Source organism: Siphateles boraxobius, unplaced genomic scaffold (genome assembly GCF_051911475.1).
Source record: "Siphateles boraxobius isolate OS27281-9 unplaced genomic scaffold, OSU_SipBor_1 289, whole genome shotgun sequence".
Taxonomy (NCBI): Eukaryota; Metazoa; Chordata; class Actinopteri; order Cypriniformes; family Leuciscidae; genus Siphateles; species Siphateles boraxobius.
In genome coordinates, this window is record NW_027508907.1 from 60,001 (window position 1) to 78,034 (window position 18,034).

General features: G+C 37.1%; 2 protein-coding genes across 5 annotated transcripts in view; both read left to right on the forward strand.

The window, feature by feature from the left end:
• The window catches only part of LOC143753445 (serine/arginine-rich splicing factor 3-like), a 5,748-nt gene extending 11 nt beyond the window's left edge, over positions 1 to 5,737 (forward strand). The window contains exons 1-7 of one of the 3 annotated variants that reach the window (XR_013207734.1): positions 1 to 108; positions 1,565 to 1,775; positions 1,861 to 1,995; positions 2,077 to 3,717; positions 4,151 to 4,189; positions 5,172 to 5,258; positions 5,345 to 5,737. The exon at positions 1 to 108 is cut by the window's left edge and continues 11 nt beyond it. Coding sequence is in view for 1 of the 3 variants with exons in the window: in XM_077245755.1 (XP_077101870.1) it covers positions 1,573 to 1,775; positions 1,861 to 1,995; positions 4,151 to 4,189; positions 5,172 to 5,258; positions 5,345 to 5,372 (492 nt within the window). In the remaining 2 variants the exon portion in view is untranslated. Of the gene's footprint in view, positions 109 to 1,564; positions 1,776 to 1,860; positions 1,996 to 2,076; positions 4,190 to 5,171; positions 5,259 to 5,344 lie in introns of all 3 variants that reach the window. The other 2 variants (XR_013207733.1, XM_077245755.1) reach the window with 2 other exon arrangements.
• A 3,853-nt stretch (positions 5,738 to 9,590) lies between these two features.
• LOC143753446 (cyclin-dependent kinase inhibitor 1-like) lies at positions 9,591 to 15,360 on the forward strand. 2 transcript variants are annotated; one of them, XM_077245756.1, is made up of 3 exons: positions 9,591 to 9,788; positions 11,895 to 12,258; positions 14,562 to 15,360. In XM_077245756.1, the coding sequence occupies exons 2-3, from the start codon at positions 11,898 to 11,900 to the stop codon at positions 14,615 to 14,617; spliced, it is 417 nt and encodes a 138-aa protein (XP_077101871.1). In that variant the 5' UTR covers positions 9,591 to 9,788; positions 11,895 to 11,897; the 3' UTR covers positions 14,618 to 15,360. The 2 variants fall into 2 exon arrangements, with proteins under 2 accessions (XP_077101871.1, XP_077101872.1); XM_077245757.1 differs by lacking the exon at positions 9,591 to 9,788 and having other exon boundaries at positions 11,308 to 12,258.
• The last annotated feature ends 2,674 nt before the right edge of the window (positions 15,361 to 18,034 follow it).

An 18,034-nucleotide genomic window follows, 5' to 3' on the forward strand; every position in this document is an offset into this window, starting at 1 on the left:
TCAGGACGCACATTACGTAAAACCCTCCGTATTTCCGCGCTGCGCCATTTCACAGCGGATCTGATCCAGGAATCAAACACACACGGTCAGAAACACGCGACACTGACGGTAAAAACATTTATTTCAGACGGTTCGCTTTCCCTGTGTAATGCATCTCATTCTGTCGTTTGTGTTTTTGATCCGACGCGTTAGCATACGGTTTAGCCTTTTTGCTCAACTTGTGTTTTTTTTTTCTTTTGCAGGCGCCATTTTACCATTGACCCAGATTAGCGGTTAGCAGTAAACCTCGACTCTTTAATTACGCGTGTTACATCAACATGAATCTTGATTATGTTTACTGCAGCTATCGCACGTTAAAAAGACAGTTCGTGTTTCATTGTGTTGTGTATTTTGTTGTCGGTCGCGTGTGGTCGTCATGCGCCATTTTGAGCCGCGAACAAAAGCAAAAAAAAACGATTTTCGTTATTTATCTAGGCCTATTTTACTTTATTTTCAGCCGCTGCACTTATTTAGCGTTTATTTCTAAATTTATTTATTTCATTCTGCTCTAATTATGTATCATGGCAGTTTTGTAGTAGATTAATCCATTATGCTTACTAGGAACTCAACCACCACAAAGTAAATCGACGGAGTTTGACGCTAAATGGTCGTTCTATCAAGCTCGTCTACAGATTCTTTGACAAGACAAATATAATTATTTTGTATAATGCCAAAACACCATTCAACAGAGAGCGATAGACGTGTAGAGAGAGATCCAGGTATTGAGGGGAATGGAGAACGAAACCAGCCACACCTCCATCATCAATCTTTCAATAGACATTCTCGGGCTTATTTAAATTAGTGCACAACCGACACGTGGACTAGTAAAACTGGGTATCGAGACACATTTCACGGTTTCCTGCGATTAAAAAAAAACCTTTACGACAGGATTTATTTCAGTAAGTTGTTCTGAATCTTTCATCATTCCCTCTGATGTTTGTTTATTTGCTGCTGTAACTAGTAGCAAAGAGGAAGAGATGATCGGTTCAACTGTCAGCACACATTAAAGATACTCAAACACATTTATTGACGGAATTTCATGATAAAATCAACATTTCATATGCGACACGTCACACGGATATATTAGTGGCAATAGCAACAATACATTGTACGGGTCAAAATTAATAATTTTACTTTTATGCCAAAAACTATTAGGATAATAAGTAAAGATCATGTTCCATGAAGATACTGTAAATTTCCTACCGTAAATATATAAAACATTTATTTTTGTGAGTGAATGCCGCAAAATCACAAACATAAATGGGCAACTTTAAAGGCGATTTTTCTCAATGTTTCGATTTTTTTTGTTTTGTTTCGAGACTCAAGCAGATTCCAGATTTTCAAATAGTTGTGTATCGGCCAAATATGGTCCTATCCAAACAAACCATACATCAATGGAAAGCTTATTTACTCAGTTTACGTATATAAATCTCAATTAAAAAAATGGCCCCATGTGACTGGTTTTGTGGTCCAGGATAACATCAAAAATAACAAATGTAACATCTCATACTCTTGTGTTGTGCAGATTGAGCCATGCATCGCGACTGCCCTCTGGACTGCAAAGTGTATGTTGGGAATCTTGGGAATAATGGGAACAAGTCTGAACTGGAGAGGGCGTTCGGCTACTACGGGCCCTTGAGGAGCGTCTGGGTGGCCAGAAACCCTCCTGGTTTTGCGTTCGTCGAATTCGAAGACCCACGTGACGCCACAGATGCCGTCAGAGAACTAGACGGACGGTGAGTGTGGATCATAAAGCTAGTTTTCATCATCATCATCAGCAAATTACTTCACGACTTCTGGTCTAATCGACGGGTCACGCAGGACTCTCTGCGGTTGCCGAGTGAGGGTGGAGCTGTCCAATGGCGAGAAGCGAACTCGTAACCGGGGTCCGCCTCCATCCTGGAGCCGACGTCCACGCGATGACTACCGAAGGCGTAGCCCGCCCGCCCGGCGCAGGTAAACCCGTTCTCCCGCTCACCTGTCTCTCTGTAAACTGTGTTTCAGAGGAAACTAATGCGATTCTGCCCCCTTCGCCAGTCCTGGATGCCACTGCCCTGCCGGTGCCACGTGTCCTGCTTCTGATGGGCATCTGACGGAGATCTTTAGCTCCTCCATCTTCATTGTCATTGATAACCATTAAGCAATGATCTGACTGGGCTTCTCAAATTCTGATAGTTTTGTTTAAATGCAGATCCGCGAGTGTTTATTTGGGCTCATCTCATGACGGCGCCCGGGTTGCGTTTCACGCTGAAATTAAAAGTCGGAACAACAAAAAGGAGCTTTTTGATTGCTTGTTGGGTAGGCCAACACTTTACAATAAGCTTCTGTTTGTTCATCTTAGTCAGCATGAACTAACAATGAAAAATACTTCAAATGCATTTATTAGTATTAATGTTAATTTTAACATTTACGTATTTTATTAAGTGTTAATAGTGTAACAAGTGTATTGCATTAACAATGGGAGCTTATTGTAAAGCGTTACTGCTTTTAGCATCGTGATGTTGTTTTCATGACAATTTAGCACCTTTTCCACCCAAATTCTCATTACTGTTAATACCCAGCAAGCACTTTTGTATAAAAGGCGTCTAATAGCCGTCCATCTAGGCTAAAGCAAGACAAAATTTGGGCTGTCAGTGAAAATTTAATAGACGTCTAAACCATCGCCCAAGAATAGACTAGTCATCAATTAGATAACAGAGAAATGCAATGAGTGAAGAAATTAATACAAAGACCTTGGAATCACTGTTGACTTTGCTTACATGGTGGAATATCATACATCTCGCAAGTTATTTTGGCAAAAACATGTAACCAAATTCAAGGTTATTTTGGCTAGAAGTGAGTTACTCCTAGCCGGACTATATCGGCTCTATAGTTAACCTAGACGGTGAAATGACGGCTATTGCATGCTGGGTATTAAAATGTAAAGTTTTTTTTTTCCATGATGAGAATTTTGGCAGTGATGGATGTGCTTAATTGTCCTTAATTCCTAAAAATAAGCTTTTTTTCGGATTGAAATTTGACCCGGATGCGATTTCACGCACTCTTGTGCAGCGTTATTTAATGTTGCCTATGCAGACTTTGCGAATTGGCCGCCCAAAGCCCAGTCGCTTGTTTTCAGTAATCTGCTCGGCTCTAGTAATGGTTGGAATGCAATCTTTTGTTGACTTAACTTTACATGAAAAGGTTGTTTTTATTTTCTTATCATCTCTATATTAATAAAAATGAACCCCGTTGCAGAGTCACCACCATGCCTCTCCTCACCACCCTCTGAGTCAGTCTACTAGTCCTCTTTCAGCATCATGTGACCAGCGTGCCCCAATCAGCTGGCTGGGTTGGTGTCACATGACCCAGGCGTGGCCAGTCATCAGGTCGCACCAGCCCATTGGTTCCTGAGCATGCCGTTGTCAGCTCCTCCTCCTCCAACCTTAACACCCAATCGGCAGCGGCCCACTTCACATTCCTGACCAATCAGCGTTTTACGTTCCCCAATGTCTACACTACCAACCACCAGCAACAGCCTTCGGCTAACCAATAAAAGCAGGAAAAATCCACTACATCCAGCCCCCATCCGCAAGCCAGCTAATCAGCTAGCAGCATCTGGCCTGCACTTTCCCGCCAATTCTGCTCCCCGGCCGCCACCCCTTCGCCTTTTCTAGCTTGTTGAAAACCGAAAGACTAGTAAGTTTTTCCTGCTTCATACAGTTTAATGCTGAATACAGATATAAGATGAGGAGAAATCTCCTGTTGAGAGTTGAAACACACAGGGTTGGTATCTTGACTCCGTTAAGATTAGGCAAAAACTGATGGGGAGCCCAAACGGAGGTTCAGGTTACTTAAGAAGCGTGGGCTTTGAGAGCTGCTCTTGCTTTCTTTCAGTGTCTTCATTCTGTTGGGGTTGTTTGCAGTGCGTTGAGTTTTTCTACTGTGTAGCTCTCTGTACTCGAGCGTAACGCTCTTAGCGAGCGCTCATGAGGCGAGATCTCCACTCCACCCCTGTATCAGGGCGGTGACGAGTGTGTGACTGTTAGCAGGCTGGAGTTTCAGGGCTTTTGAGGTGCCTTCGTGTGTCGATCGCCACCGCGTTTACTCGCTCTTCTCTTCTCTTCTTCAGATCGCCCAGGAGGAGGAGCTTCAGTCGCAGTCGTAGCAGGTAAGAGTTTGCGCAACTTTACGCGCAGGAAAACTGCGCGAGCACTTTATCAACGCGTTTCATTGAGATCCTGTTATAGTTTAATAATATTTTAAATCTATTTTCAATTAATGGTAACATTTTTTTTTTCATTTTTAAATGCGTCTATTTTAGTTGTTTTAGTACATTGTTAACTCTCTGCTGCTCTTCACGTGGCGGTCAAAAATGACAGAATAAATTTTTTTTTCAATAAAAGTTTAATAGTATTTTGTATTGTATGGTTCTACATTATATGTATGCTGTATTTATAATCCATTTCTTCTCGTTTTGAGCTTTACCTGAAAATTTTCAACTTAAATGACGTAAATCTTGATGCTTTAAGACATTTTCATCTTTTTTTAAAGATGACTCTTGGCAAATTATTGCTGAAGTGGAAAGTTTTAAAAAGTGAACTTAAATTTTTTTTTACAGAATTTTTCATTTATTATGAAAAATTAACAAACGTTATTTTCAATTTTTCTTTTCAAAAACACCTTTTACTCTAAAACTGCAAGACAGTCAAAGTCATAAATCTGACAATGCTCTAAATTTGAGCTTGATATCTTCAGTGAGATTGATTGGCCGCTGTACCAAATGCTTCCACTAGAGGAAATTCGTTTCCCGTTCATTGCCAACGTGCTCAATTTTGACAGTGAGGAGCACAAGTGTGACTATTTTTTACATGACTATTTTCTCCTTTTCAAATCATGTCCATGATTTTTTTTTTCGTGTTCACATAGCAAGTGCCAAAACCTTTACCAAGTTTCGAACCATTCCGATGAAGTATAAAATAAAGTGTAATTTTTGGTCAAAAATATACGGAGCACCAGAGGTAATTAAAATAAGCTGTTGCTTTGGCAACTAAAATAAGCTTTAATTTCTTTAACACAATTTTTTTCCCAAGTTACAAACATCTTTACAGTTTTAGTTGAGTATATTAACCCTGGTTCTGGACTTCGTCTAGATCTCTTTCCAGAGAGCGCAGGAGGGAGAGATCGCTGTCCCGCGACAGGAACCACAAGCCCTCGCGATCTTTCTCACGATCGAGGAGGTAAGAGTTTCACTACTTTACATCGTCCGGCCAGGATTGACGTCCAACACCGAGCTCACATCTCGGATTTTTTTCTCCGTTTACAGTCGTTCCAGATCTAATGACCGGAAATGAACCACGACACAGAGAAAACGTCGTGACGGGAAATCGTCGATCAAAAACTTTGAAAAGACTTTATTGCTCAGAGTCCCCCCCATTTGTTTTTTTATGAACATTATTTTAGCGGTTCTGTTTCCTTCTGTAGCTGCAGTTTTAATGCGACGGCATTCCATCTCACATTTTTAAGACTTATTTGTGTTTTTGCCGGTGAATGTGATTGGTCCTGCTGCGATGAGCTCATTTCCTGTCGCCTGAGCTCGACCGCTAGCGTTTTGCTTTGTTTGTGTGCGATCAGAGGGGGAAGATGTAACGACACTGTGTCGCCAGCAGGGGGTGGAATGAAGAACAGCTTTCATTCTCGTTTGTTTTTTTCCTTGTAGTGTTTGTACTGTTTATAATGTTGATTTGAATTAAAACTCATTACAAAAAATATCCTGTCTTTTGAATTTTTACAATGTTGTAAGTGTATTTATTTAAATAATTGGCCATTTTATAGTTGTCTGAATTTAAAGCCCCCCTTTAATCAATTTTGTCCCTTATCTCATCTTTGATTACTAAAAAGATTAATTCTTCATGCCTTAAAATATCTTGAATGTAACTCGACACTCTTGCCTCATTTAGTATGTGCGGTTCTATGAATATGCAAATGAGCCCCGCCTCCACTCACTCACTCAGAGATCCACTCGTTGACGATCACACGTTGATCTGATTGGTTACAAGGTAGTTTGTGACGTCAGAAACACCAGCGATTTCAAAGCGTGTTTTTGAGACTGTCTTTGGTTCACTGCAGTTTTAAGCAGAAAATACAATTTACACATGGTTTGTCTTAAAGCATATTAAAAACACCACATATAAATATTAAAAATTAAACTTTAAATCAAATGTTTATTTTTGAAGTTAATTTACTTAGATTTAGAATTACAAGAATTACAAATGAGGAACATTTCATGTAGGTTTAATCAAGATTTTGCATTAGCTTTCATTTACAGCATTTTTCTTTGCAAATTTTCTTTCCTTGTTTGTTCGTTAATGCTATAGTAATTAATGCTATAGTAATAGAATATTTTGCTAATGAATAACCTTATTGAAATTAAGTGTTGCCACAAAACTCTTTGCACCTCGTACATATAAGGGCGTGCTGCGAGTTTTTGTAGCCGTTTATAGTGTTAGCATTGTGAACATTTAATGTTTGTTTACAGTAGTGATGATTGACTGCTGAAAATCCTGGTTAAATATTTAACTATATTGACATCTGAACCTTGTTTGATGTTTTATTGTAAGTTATCTGGAGCTTTATTTCAAGATCTAATATGCCGGTTTTCAGTAAAATCTCTCGCATGAGGAACTTGACACGGGACAGTCAATATTAAAAGTAGAAAAATAATAAAGGGAGAAATGTTCTCAAATACTTAAATGTAATTAAAATATGTACAGATCATGTGAAGCAAGATGGTGTACCGGTATATGTGCAGTGTGTTGTAGAACCAGCAGAGGGTGACAACTTTAACTCTACATTAACTCTTTTATATGGTTTGCCTGGAGTTTTTAGATTGCTTTTTTGAAATCCAAAGTCTGTTTATTGTCAACTAGAGCCTCTATGATGGATATATATTTTATATATTTATATTCATTACAGCTGGGTAAGTTTCAAAACTGTTCAACAGCATCATTCTGGGTTATTTGAACTGGGACCTTCTGGGGGACACAAGAGAAATTTTAGCAAATAATATACAAATTTAAAATATTTGTTTAAAATTAATCAAATGATTAAATGAAACATACATAATTATAAAAATAAATACAATTTGTGTTAAATACATTTAGTAAAACTAATGATTTAATTGAAAATATATAAAACATAAGATTAAATGGTAATCAAATTGATTAAAAAACATTAAATTTGATTTAAATTTATAAATTACTAAAATACACCTTACAGTACAACGATGAGTAGAAAACTGCTATGGTGTAATGTAATAGAAACTAAATATACACATTTAAAATGTTACTTTTTCACAGTATTAATTGTCTTTATACATAAAAATATTAAAACGAATGTAAAAATTGCAGATGGGTTGTGGTTTGATGAGGTGTAGTAGTAAATAAAAATAAATCTGGCCGGATTAAATCCTTCATTCACGCTTCTGCTACATGACGTCACGATTCAGACCAAACAAATAGTCATAATCTTAGTTTTCATAAGATCACTGATCACAACTTAGATGACCTCTTACTTCAGGCTGGTGACTGACTGTCAAAGTCCTTAAAATGTTAAAGTGTTTTGTAGCTGCTGACAGAGAATGAGTTATGATGGATTATCATTCATTCTACACAGACATTCGCTAGTTTACAGACCATTAACAGTTTTCTTTTTACACCATTTTAAATCACTTTTAGCAGTTCAATCAGTATTCTAATTGTTTGACAGATTAATTTCTAAAAGTACGAATATTCCACGTTTTTTCAATTAATACGAGCTCATAAGGCTGCATGTATGAAGCTTGAATTCAGTTATATTAAATTTATCACAGAGCGCGGAGACGTTATTTTAAAACGAAGGAATGAAAAGAAACTCACGGCTCCGTGACGTCACGTTCTGATGAGTCACGCGGCGGGTGACTCACTGATTTTTCCCGCGGCTGTCTCGCGCTGCAGAATGTTATAACCGTCATGTCTTGTCTGGCTCCCGCCAAACCGCAAACACTAATGAAGAGCGGCCATTAATTAAACTAAAGAATGGCTTTCCTGATGATTGTCGTGGGAAGGATGGACTTCATTACTCGGTCGGTCTCATTAGTGAACAAACTGTGACTGACTAACTGAATTTTTTTCCTGCTGTTGTGTTTATTGGCACTAAATTAGGGCAGTCATTGAATTCATTACTTTATTTTGGATTAAATATTGCTATGTTTTAAATGGAATAAAAGCATTTGGGAAAGAATGGCCTCCTTTACAATTTAAAAAAAAAAGATTAGTTGTTCTGTCTACCAGTTGTTTTGCATGTAATCTCAAGATATAATGGTTTTCTGGACATACTGAACTGCGAGCTTCATTGTGTTGCTTGTTAGTTTGAATCTTTATATATGGCTGGGCTCATGAGGGACTAGTCTCATACACAGCAAAAAAGACAGTGTATTTAACTCTAATTTAGTCAAATTTAACACTCCTGAAATGTATACACGACTCCCTCCATTTTGGAGTTAAAATAACACTTTTGAAACTGAAATATGCAGATTACTCACGGAGTACATTTGAAGTAATGTGCATATTTCACGTGTTATTTTCACTTTAAAAGGGAGGGAATCACTTTTTTGAATGATTAATTTGTGTGATACAATTAACTGATGAAATAAACATTATTTATGAAATGTGCTTTTTGACAAAAGGAGTCTTAATGTGGGCGGGGAGAACACAGAGATATTAAAATTAGTAAAATATTAAAATCATTTAAAGTCAGTTTTGAAATTAATGTCTTTTTATTTTTATTATGATTTAAGTCAGAATTCCAACTTTTATTAATTCGATTTGTAAGACATAATTAGCTTTTAAGGAAGAATTATGACATTTTATGTAACATTTAGACCTTTTAATTCATTTCTACTTTAATGTCAAATTTTGGTTTTCTGTATGGCATTCCATCATTGTAGCTGTCAATAGAATCAAATATTGACAATTAATCTCATGGTTTTCTGTCAGTCTTTAAAGCAGAATTAAACGTAGTGTACAATTCTACATGTTCGCAATTCTAAATATTTTACAACAACCCTAGCAACTGCTTATTTTAATTATACATGAAACAGAAATCAAGTTAACAGGCTAAAAAATATTTTTTAAAAGCACTTTTGGTGGGTTAAAAAAGCAAGTTTGGCTCAACAGCAGCAGGGATAAAAACAAAAAAAATAGATTAAAAACATTATTTTTAACAGTAAGAAAGTTTAAAATTATTTATAAAAGCTCTTTTATTTTTTGCATGCTATGCATATCCTTTTTTTAATTTAACTGTGCGTGCAATAAAGATAAATAAACGCCTAAAACAAATAGTGTGTGTAATATATATTGGGTGGAACCACTCAGTTCGGGACCTTCTGTTCTGTGACGCAGAGCCACAGGAATGTTCACGTGAAGGCGCGTTCACGCTGCTCACGTGTTTATCGGGCACAGTCCATGTGATGTGTTCACTAGGCCCCGCCCACAGTCTACACACGCCCATCTGAGTTCGTAAAAGTTCAGAAAGTCCCTCCAGCTCTGAAGAACATCTTGTATCCACTGCAACTCTCGCCCAAGACTGAGTATCTCCACAGTTTCACCTGAAGACACTTCTAAAGTTCAGTTTTAAGCTCTATACTGCTGTCCAGGATACCTGAAACCTCTCAATTCACTCAGCAAACAACGATTTTACAGATTTCTAACACTCGTCAGAAGCCAAAACATGTAAGTTGCTTGTTTTTCCATGGTTTTTCATGTTCATGGCGTTTGTTTAAAGTTGTTATCATTTACCACAAGAACGTTAAGCAAACTGTTAACACAACTAGCTTAAACTCAACTCTTGGCTGTTTTTTATAACAGCCGAGTAATATAAACATCTCAGACGAACTTTAACTGAAAACTTTTCCCTTAAACTTGAATGTATAGATTAGCAGGCTCGTGATTGATTGATTTTTATCGCTGTTGGAATGTTATTGTAAAGTGAACACATGTCACAATCGCGACCTGTTTTCTTTCCACCGGTTTACACGAGATTCGTGTTCACGTTGACCCAGAGCGGAGTGAGTGACGCAGAGTGGGCGTGTCTGCCTCACTTCTGACCAATCAAACAAACGCTCGCTTTCCCGCCGCCGCCTTGAATTCATTTTCGTAATGAACTTCGTTTCATCACATAAACCAGTAAGAACTGAATGACACGTATTGTCATGACATCATGAATGATAGATAATATATTTTTTAAATAAAATATGAATTAAAAAATACTTAAATGTATGGGCTGAAATCTTTATTATACATCACAATTATATATTTATTAAATTTAAAATGTAATATTGTCAGATTCTGACACTTTGATGTGAACTTTGAGCTAGTTTGTCAGCACTGTCATATTAAGAATGTCAAACAAAATATTATTTTATATTTATTATTATCACAAGTATTAAGCCTATTTTAGTTAAATAATAAGCAATTTAAATAAAAAAAGTTAAAACATTCTCATGGGAAAAAAAATGGGCTGAAAATTCTTATGACAAAATAATTGTCTGTCATAATTTACTTTTTAGTCATAATTTCGACTTTTATCAGAATTTCAACTTTTTGTCAATTTTTGACTATATTACTTGTCAAAAATTGACAAAAAGTTGAAATTCTGATAAAAGTCTAAATTATGACAGTCAAAATTATGACTTAAAAAGTTCGATTTTTAAGTCATAATTTCGACTATTTTATATTTATTATATTACCACAATTATCATTTTAGTTGAATCATAGTTAATTAATGAGTTTAATAATAAAACAAATTTATCAGAAAAAAAGATGGGCTAAAAACTTTGAAAAAGTATAAAATGATTGATTATTAATTGATTTATTGAATATAACAGATTCTGACTCTTTAATGTGAAACATTGGTTTGTCAGTCGTAAGAATCTCAAAATTATTATTTTATATTTATTATATTAGTAGTAGTATTTAATAGTACAAAAGTATTATTTTAGTGGTTGTGTATGAATATTCATAAAATTTTATAATAAGTGAAACGTCCCTCATGTTTGATGGAAATAGAAGGTATTTGATTTACTTGTATATGTACATGATGTGTGTTGAAAGCTGAGAGTAGTTTGGTAAGATGGCGGCCCTCTGCTGGTCAGACGCGCTCACTGCAGTCAGAGGAACATGTCCACGCATGTCTCTGCAACTCATGACTCAAAGCAGCCTTTAAAAGCTGATCACAGAACAGCAGAAACACACACACACACACACACACGAGGAGAGTCAGACACTACAGGAGAAATCAAAAACACGGGTTGGGTTAAATGCGTTCAAGTCCTCCAGGGAAGTTCGTGTTTTTGCGCGTTTAAGTCGCTTTCGGCGGAGTCAGATCGCGGTGTACTTTCTCTTAATTAATAACACAAAAATACAGCAAGGGTCTTAAACTCTACTTCTAGAAAATGAATAAGAAATGTGCAATATTATGTGCTTTGCTTTTTTATGTTTTTAATTAATGTATGAAGCCTCTGCAAACTTTATCGTAACATATTACATTGTTATATTATAATGCCATCATAATCTGTGCAGGCGTTTAGCTTCACTGTAAATAGAAAAACCTGACAATATCACTGCTAAATACCTTTAAGTATTGTGTTATCCCGCTATGCTTCTCACTGACACGCCCACAACTCCAAAATCCCGACTTTCCCACTCATATTTACGACATTGTGGTGGAGTTCAACTCGTAAACACGATCTTTACAAGATGACTTGAAAGCACCACGTGATGTTCAGAGACGGTTGGTTTCCTCACTAGTAACCGTCACTCTCGTGTCTTTTGCCTCAGAAAATGTCAGCGCACAAGCGGATCCTTCCAGCCCTAGGAACCGGGCCGACGAGAAGAAGCCTGTTCGGGCCGGTGGATCGCGAGCAGCTCCAGCGCGAGTATCGCGACGCGCTGAGGAAAGACCTGGAGGACGCGTCGCGTCGCTGGAGCTTCGACTTCGTCGCGGAGAAGCCGTTGGAGGGCGGAGACTTCCGCTGGGTGGGCGTGTTCGGCGTGCGCGTGCCCGTGCTGTACCGGAGCTGTGAGGACGCACGGAATCCCGGAGGATCACCGGGAAAAGAGAACAGATTCGGGTCGGTTCCGCACGGCGTGGAGAAAACCCCGGAAAAGAGAGCAGAGAAGAGGAAACAGACGAACATCACAGGTGAGAGACACTATTTATCTCATGTTTTGGATCGGTAAGATTTTGAATGTTTTAAAAAGAAAAACACCAAGGCTGCATTTATTAGATAAAAAAAAAGTAATTTTGTGAAATATTATTAGAATTTAAAACGGCGGTTTTCTATGTGAATATATAGTAAAGTGTAGGCTAATTTATTCCTGTTATTTTCAGCATCATTACTCCAGTCTTCAGTGTCACATGATCCTTCAGAAATCAGTAAAATATGTGGATCTGGTTGAATTATTATTATCAATGTTGAAAACAGTTGTGTACAGTTTTTTTCCCCAGGATGCTTTGATGAATAGAAAGTTCAAAAGAACAGCATTTATTTTGAAATTAAAAGCTTTTGTAACATTATACATGTCTTTACCGTAACTTTTGATCAATTTGTCAATCCTTGATGAATAAAAGTTTTGATTTCTTTTATTTCTTTCCCCCAAAAATTAAAAGAGAAATTCTTACTGACCCCAAACTTTTGAACAGTAGCCTAGTGTTTACAAAATATTATATTTTAGATAAATGCTGTTCTTTTTAACTTTCTGTTCAGAATCCTGAAATAAAATGTACACAACGGATTTCAACACTGATAATAATCATAAATGTTTCTTGAGCATCAAATCATCATATTATAGTGATTTCTGAAGGATCATGTGACACTGAAGACTGGAGTAATGATGCTGAAAATAACAGGAATAAATTGCATTTTAAAATGTATTAAAATAGAAAGGTTATTTTAAATTGTCATATTTAACAATATTACGTTTTTTGTGTATATTGAATCAAATAAATGCAGCCTTGAAGAAGAGACTAATTTTAAAAACATAAAAAAAATGTGTATATATATCAAGCGGCAACCTCCCTGTCTCTCTCTTGAAACCAACACGGAAGTGAATTAAACTGCAATTCATCGCCTGGCCGCTTGAGGCTGACTGCAAAAGTGAGTCAAATCTGTATCTCCCCCATGTTAAAATGCCCAACTTTACCGCAGAAACAAATAAGTTTACAGCCTGGTGTCTTAAGTTGTTTTGGTCTATACAGCTAATATTGCCCTTCGTGATGACTGTGAGGGGGGTGAATTTTTTTTAGAACTCATCCGTTTAAATTATATTAAGTCTTAAAATGCTGCATAATCAAGGGCGTGGCCACTTGAGTGACAGGTGGATTGCCGCTGCTGTTACTAGCCGTTTGTCTGCTCTCTGTTAGCCATCATGTCACCTCAGCTGATTCCAGCTGCTGAACTCGTCATCTCTGCCGTGTTTGTACTTTTTTCGGGATTATTTCATACAGTTTATTACACGCCGCCCTTATACCTTCGCCCACGCCGCTGGATTCCATCGTTGTCGAGTATCGAGAGAACAACCAGCGCTGTTCTTCAGTTGTTTTCCTCTGAACATGCACTCATGGATGTCTGACAATATCGTTGCTTTTTGGAGTTCAGATTTAAAAACGTTTAAGATCTAGAGTCCACACTCGTTCTGCGGTACCGTTGATCTTACGGAGCAGATAGACTATAATATGCGTATTTCACTTTTTAGTGTTCAATAAAAAGTACCGTCAGATGAAATCCTGCAGGTGTCAGTGCTTTCTCTCCGTCCCTTAAATGAGCGCGGATTTCTAGTGCATTACTTGAACTTCTTAGGTAATATCTATCAGAATTTAAAATGGACTGAATAAAGCTCTCTACGAACTTGACGCGCGATACCGCGCTGACTGACATGTATGCGCATGAATCACTGTCACACACACACACACACACACACTCAGAGCAAATATTTTAAGTTACTGCATGAGAATAATAATGCATCACAATACACATAGTCTCACGGTTAGTTATGTCTTTTAACTATTATAGTATTTCAAAGGGTAAAAACATGAACTTTAACTATTGGCTTTAGGCCTACTTCAAGTCAGCTGTCACTTTAGCGCGAGGCCAGTTGCACATTAGCTTAGCCTGAGCAAACTCGAGCAAGGCGGGCGTAGTTTCAGCATCCAGGCACCTCAACTCCACCCACGTCCCGCCTTTTTGCCCATTTTCGTTTATCCGGGAGTGACGCGCTGTGACGCGCTTCCAAGATGACGACGAGCGACTCCGCCCACTTAAGGCTTCAAAATAGCTCTTCAGAAACCTACGGGGGACGCCATGGACATATATATATATATGTGTATATACTGTTGAATTATCATGTGAGCAATCCTTATAGTTTATGTAGGAGTAAAGTGCTGAGTAATAATGATGGTGTGAATGACAGTTTGACTAATAATAGATGTTTCTTTTATCATAATAGACTTCTACCAGGCGAAGAAGAGGCAAGTGGCCACGCCCCGCAAATCAGGACAATAACACACCCAGGAGCTTGTGTGTGTGTGTGTGTGTGTGTGGACTCATATCCTCATACGTGTAAAGACATTCAAAAACTGACGTGAACTCAGTGGATCTTGTTTTCTACACCGTCATCTACCTTCATTCTGGAAGCCGTTCCAGAACTCTTCATTTTCTGTCTTCCATCATGTGTTATTCAGGAATAGGAATCTGTCATTCCTCTTTGAGCACTTCCTGTTTATATGTTTGCATTTCAAAGGTTAACATTTACCTGAAAAATCCCTTTAAATTCGATGTGTGGAGGAAAGATTCGAAACATCCATAAATGAATCTTTCAGAATCACGAAATTGCGAAAAGGGGTTTCATTACGAACAAAGACATATTATAAAACAGTGATTTTTTTCAGTGTGCACATATTCAAATGTATTGCTTTATTGCACAAAACATGTTGCTAACTTTAAAAACTGCTATTTTTAAATGTTTGGTGCCAACTTTTTTTTTTTACACAAAAGTTATTGTTATTATAAACGTAAACCTCAACTAAGCTGCCAGTATGTTCTCACACACATTCTCGTAACTGAGCTGCGATTATGTTATTGCAACGTAATTTTATTTACAAACACTTGGCGTCGTTCGTGAAACGCGAGCAGAATCGCTGCAGTTTTTTCGTACATCATGTTGCGTTAAATTCAGTGCAAAATAATTTACGTACAAATTTTCAACACAGACATTTGTTCCAGGGTTATTATTCTTAACTAAAACTGTTAAAAACATTTCTGTTAATTGAAATAAAGCTAAAATAAAAAATTAATTTTAGTTGGAAAACAAACTAAATTTGACTAAACCAAATTTAGAACGTTAACATTAGAAATGTTGCTTTTCGCAATAAACTGAAATAAGTTAAGTGCTAAAATATTAACTGAAAAAAAAAAAAAAAATTAAACCTAAATAGTAGTATAAAAAATATATATATATATATATAATGACATTAGCACATAACGAAATACTAATTTTTATTTGATTAAAAATATGACTAAAACAACAGCGATTGGTTCTGCTCGTGTTTTGCGATACGGCTTCTGAAACTACAGCATATTTACAAACACTCTCAGTTTTCCTGTTGTCATGGAAATACAAGTAATGTGGAGCGATAACTAAATAATCTTAACGAGAGACGTGAGCGCCAGACTTTATACATTGACCAATTAAGATAAAAAAGCTTAATTAGATTAAGTTTTGAATTCCAGCAAACGTTCATTAAATCTGTTCTAGGTCTTCTCGGATCCAACTTGTGGATTTCTGCGACCTGTCTGTAAATATTCTGTTAATATCTGGATTATTCGCTGTTGATTCAGAATTGCACTTGTTATTTTGTGTAGCGTTATTGTTAAAGAGCTCTGAATATATGCCATATTTATTTTACGGATGAATGTTGTAGATTTACATGTAATTGTTCTTTTAATAAACTTTATGAAGAGAAACTCTGGTGTACGATTTGATTTTGTACGAATAAATCACTGCTTAAAACACTAATGCTGTTGACTCTAAAAACTGTTTAGTGCTGTGAAGTGTTTTGAGGAACTATTTTTCTAGGTGGATGAACTTCAGGTGTTGCTCGTGTAAACGGCCCTTTCTCTGCATTGGTAAGTGAAATTATCATATCAGTCTTATATTAACATATTACGCTTGAAGTCGACATGAAATTGCATTGAACTTCCATCATGTGATGTATTTTCAAATACAGGTTATTCAGGTTGAGTATCTCAATCCTAATGCTTTTTCTTTTTAAATATCCTGTAATTTGTACGAGCCCCTAAATCTGTTGTCCCGGTACCAACATTTCAGTATTCGGTACAATAGCAGTAAAAATCCACGATTCTCGGTACCAAAGCTTAATTTAGATTAAATTTACATATATTAAAGGGTATATCACAGTGGAAAATGGTATTAAAAACACTTTGCAATTACCAATAATTATTAACAATAAACAATAGTTATATACTGTAGCAATTATTCTCCTTGGGGTTCATTTAAAAATGTACTAATACAGTTTTAAAATCCAAAGTTTTATCTGTTAACATTATTTAATGCACAATGAATGAAGTGAACAATCAAGTGTTTGTATTAAATAATATTCACAAACAATTAATGTTGTAAAAATATATTGTTCACTCATGTGTTGATAAGTAATGTTATTGAATGGTATCTTAATGTAGTGTTGCCAAACTATACAGGAGATAAAACGTGTTTATTTGACTTGACTGTACTTTTTAAACCTGCTAAGAGTTATCCAGGCAAGAATAAGCCTAGAACTGCTTTTCTGACGGACTGATGACATAAATAGTGATGCGCCGATACTGATCCCAGAACTCTGGTGTCGGTCCGATACCGTACTCGTGAAACTACCCCGATACACGCGTGACGCGCTCCCGATGCCACTTTAGGGGCCGTTCACATATCGCCTTTTTTGCGCGTGCAAATTCGTTATTTCAAATGTAGGCTATGCCGTGGCGAGATGAAAACATCTCAACAGGTCATGTGACAAAAACCAACCGATCAGCTTCGGTCTTTCCGTAACAACATGGAAAGCTCGGCCGAACAGCAGATCATAGCTGTGTACAGGGCGGCTTTTTATTTCTCCATAAATCTATCTAGTAGTAAAGCTAATGCAAGGGCTAGAAATCCATTAATTTTTTGCAGATACTTCCTCGTCATCATGGAGAGCGCAGTTCGCACCGCTTTCTCCTCCTTTCCACAAGCTCTTGCTCTCCCGTGGCGTCTGTCGTTGCTATGCAACCATGAACAGAGGCGCGCCTGGGAAAACGAGCGTGCGGCGACGCGTCGCTTCTAATAGAGACTTTAAAGGATTAGTTCACCTCAAAATGAAAATTTCCTAATAATTTACTCACCCCAATGCCATCCAAGATATCCATGTCTTTCCATGTTTTCAAAGACCTTTGAAACTGCATAGATTTGGACTTCAAAACGCTGGTTGCCATTGAAGTCCATTATTCGAAAAAAAATCCAGAAATGTTTTCCTCAAAAAACTTCATTTCTCTTCCACTGAGGAAAGAAAGACATGGATATCTTGGATGGCATTGGGGGGAGTAAATTATGAGGAAATTTTCATTTTGAGGTGAACTAATCCTTTAAGCAACAGCTGCTGATGGAACGGCAACGGCAGCCGGAAGTAAACGGTAAACTGCCGTAGTTAAAGAACGCGTAGGGGATAATTTAATCATTTGACAAAATACAAATAAAGAAAGTGATTTTAAAAAGCAGGAGAGGGTTGCTTTGGGCATTTAATGATATACATAAACAATTACTATGCCACATACCATAAAACATAACATTAACTTTCTTAATCTTTCACGTAGTATGGACAACGGCAAATCAGCTGTTCTCCTGTAGTAGACGTTACGGTAGAACGTCGTGAA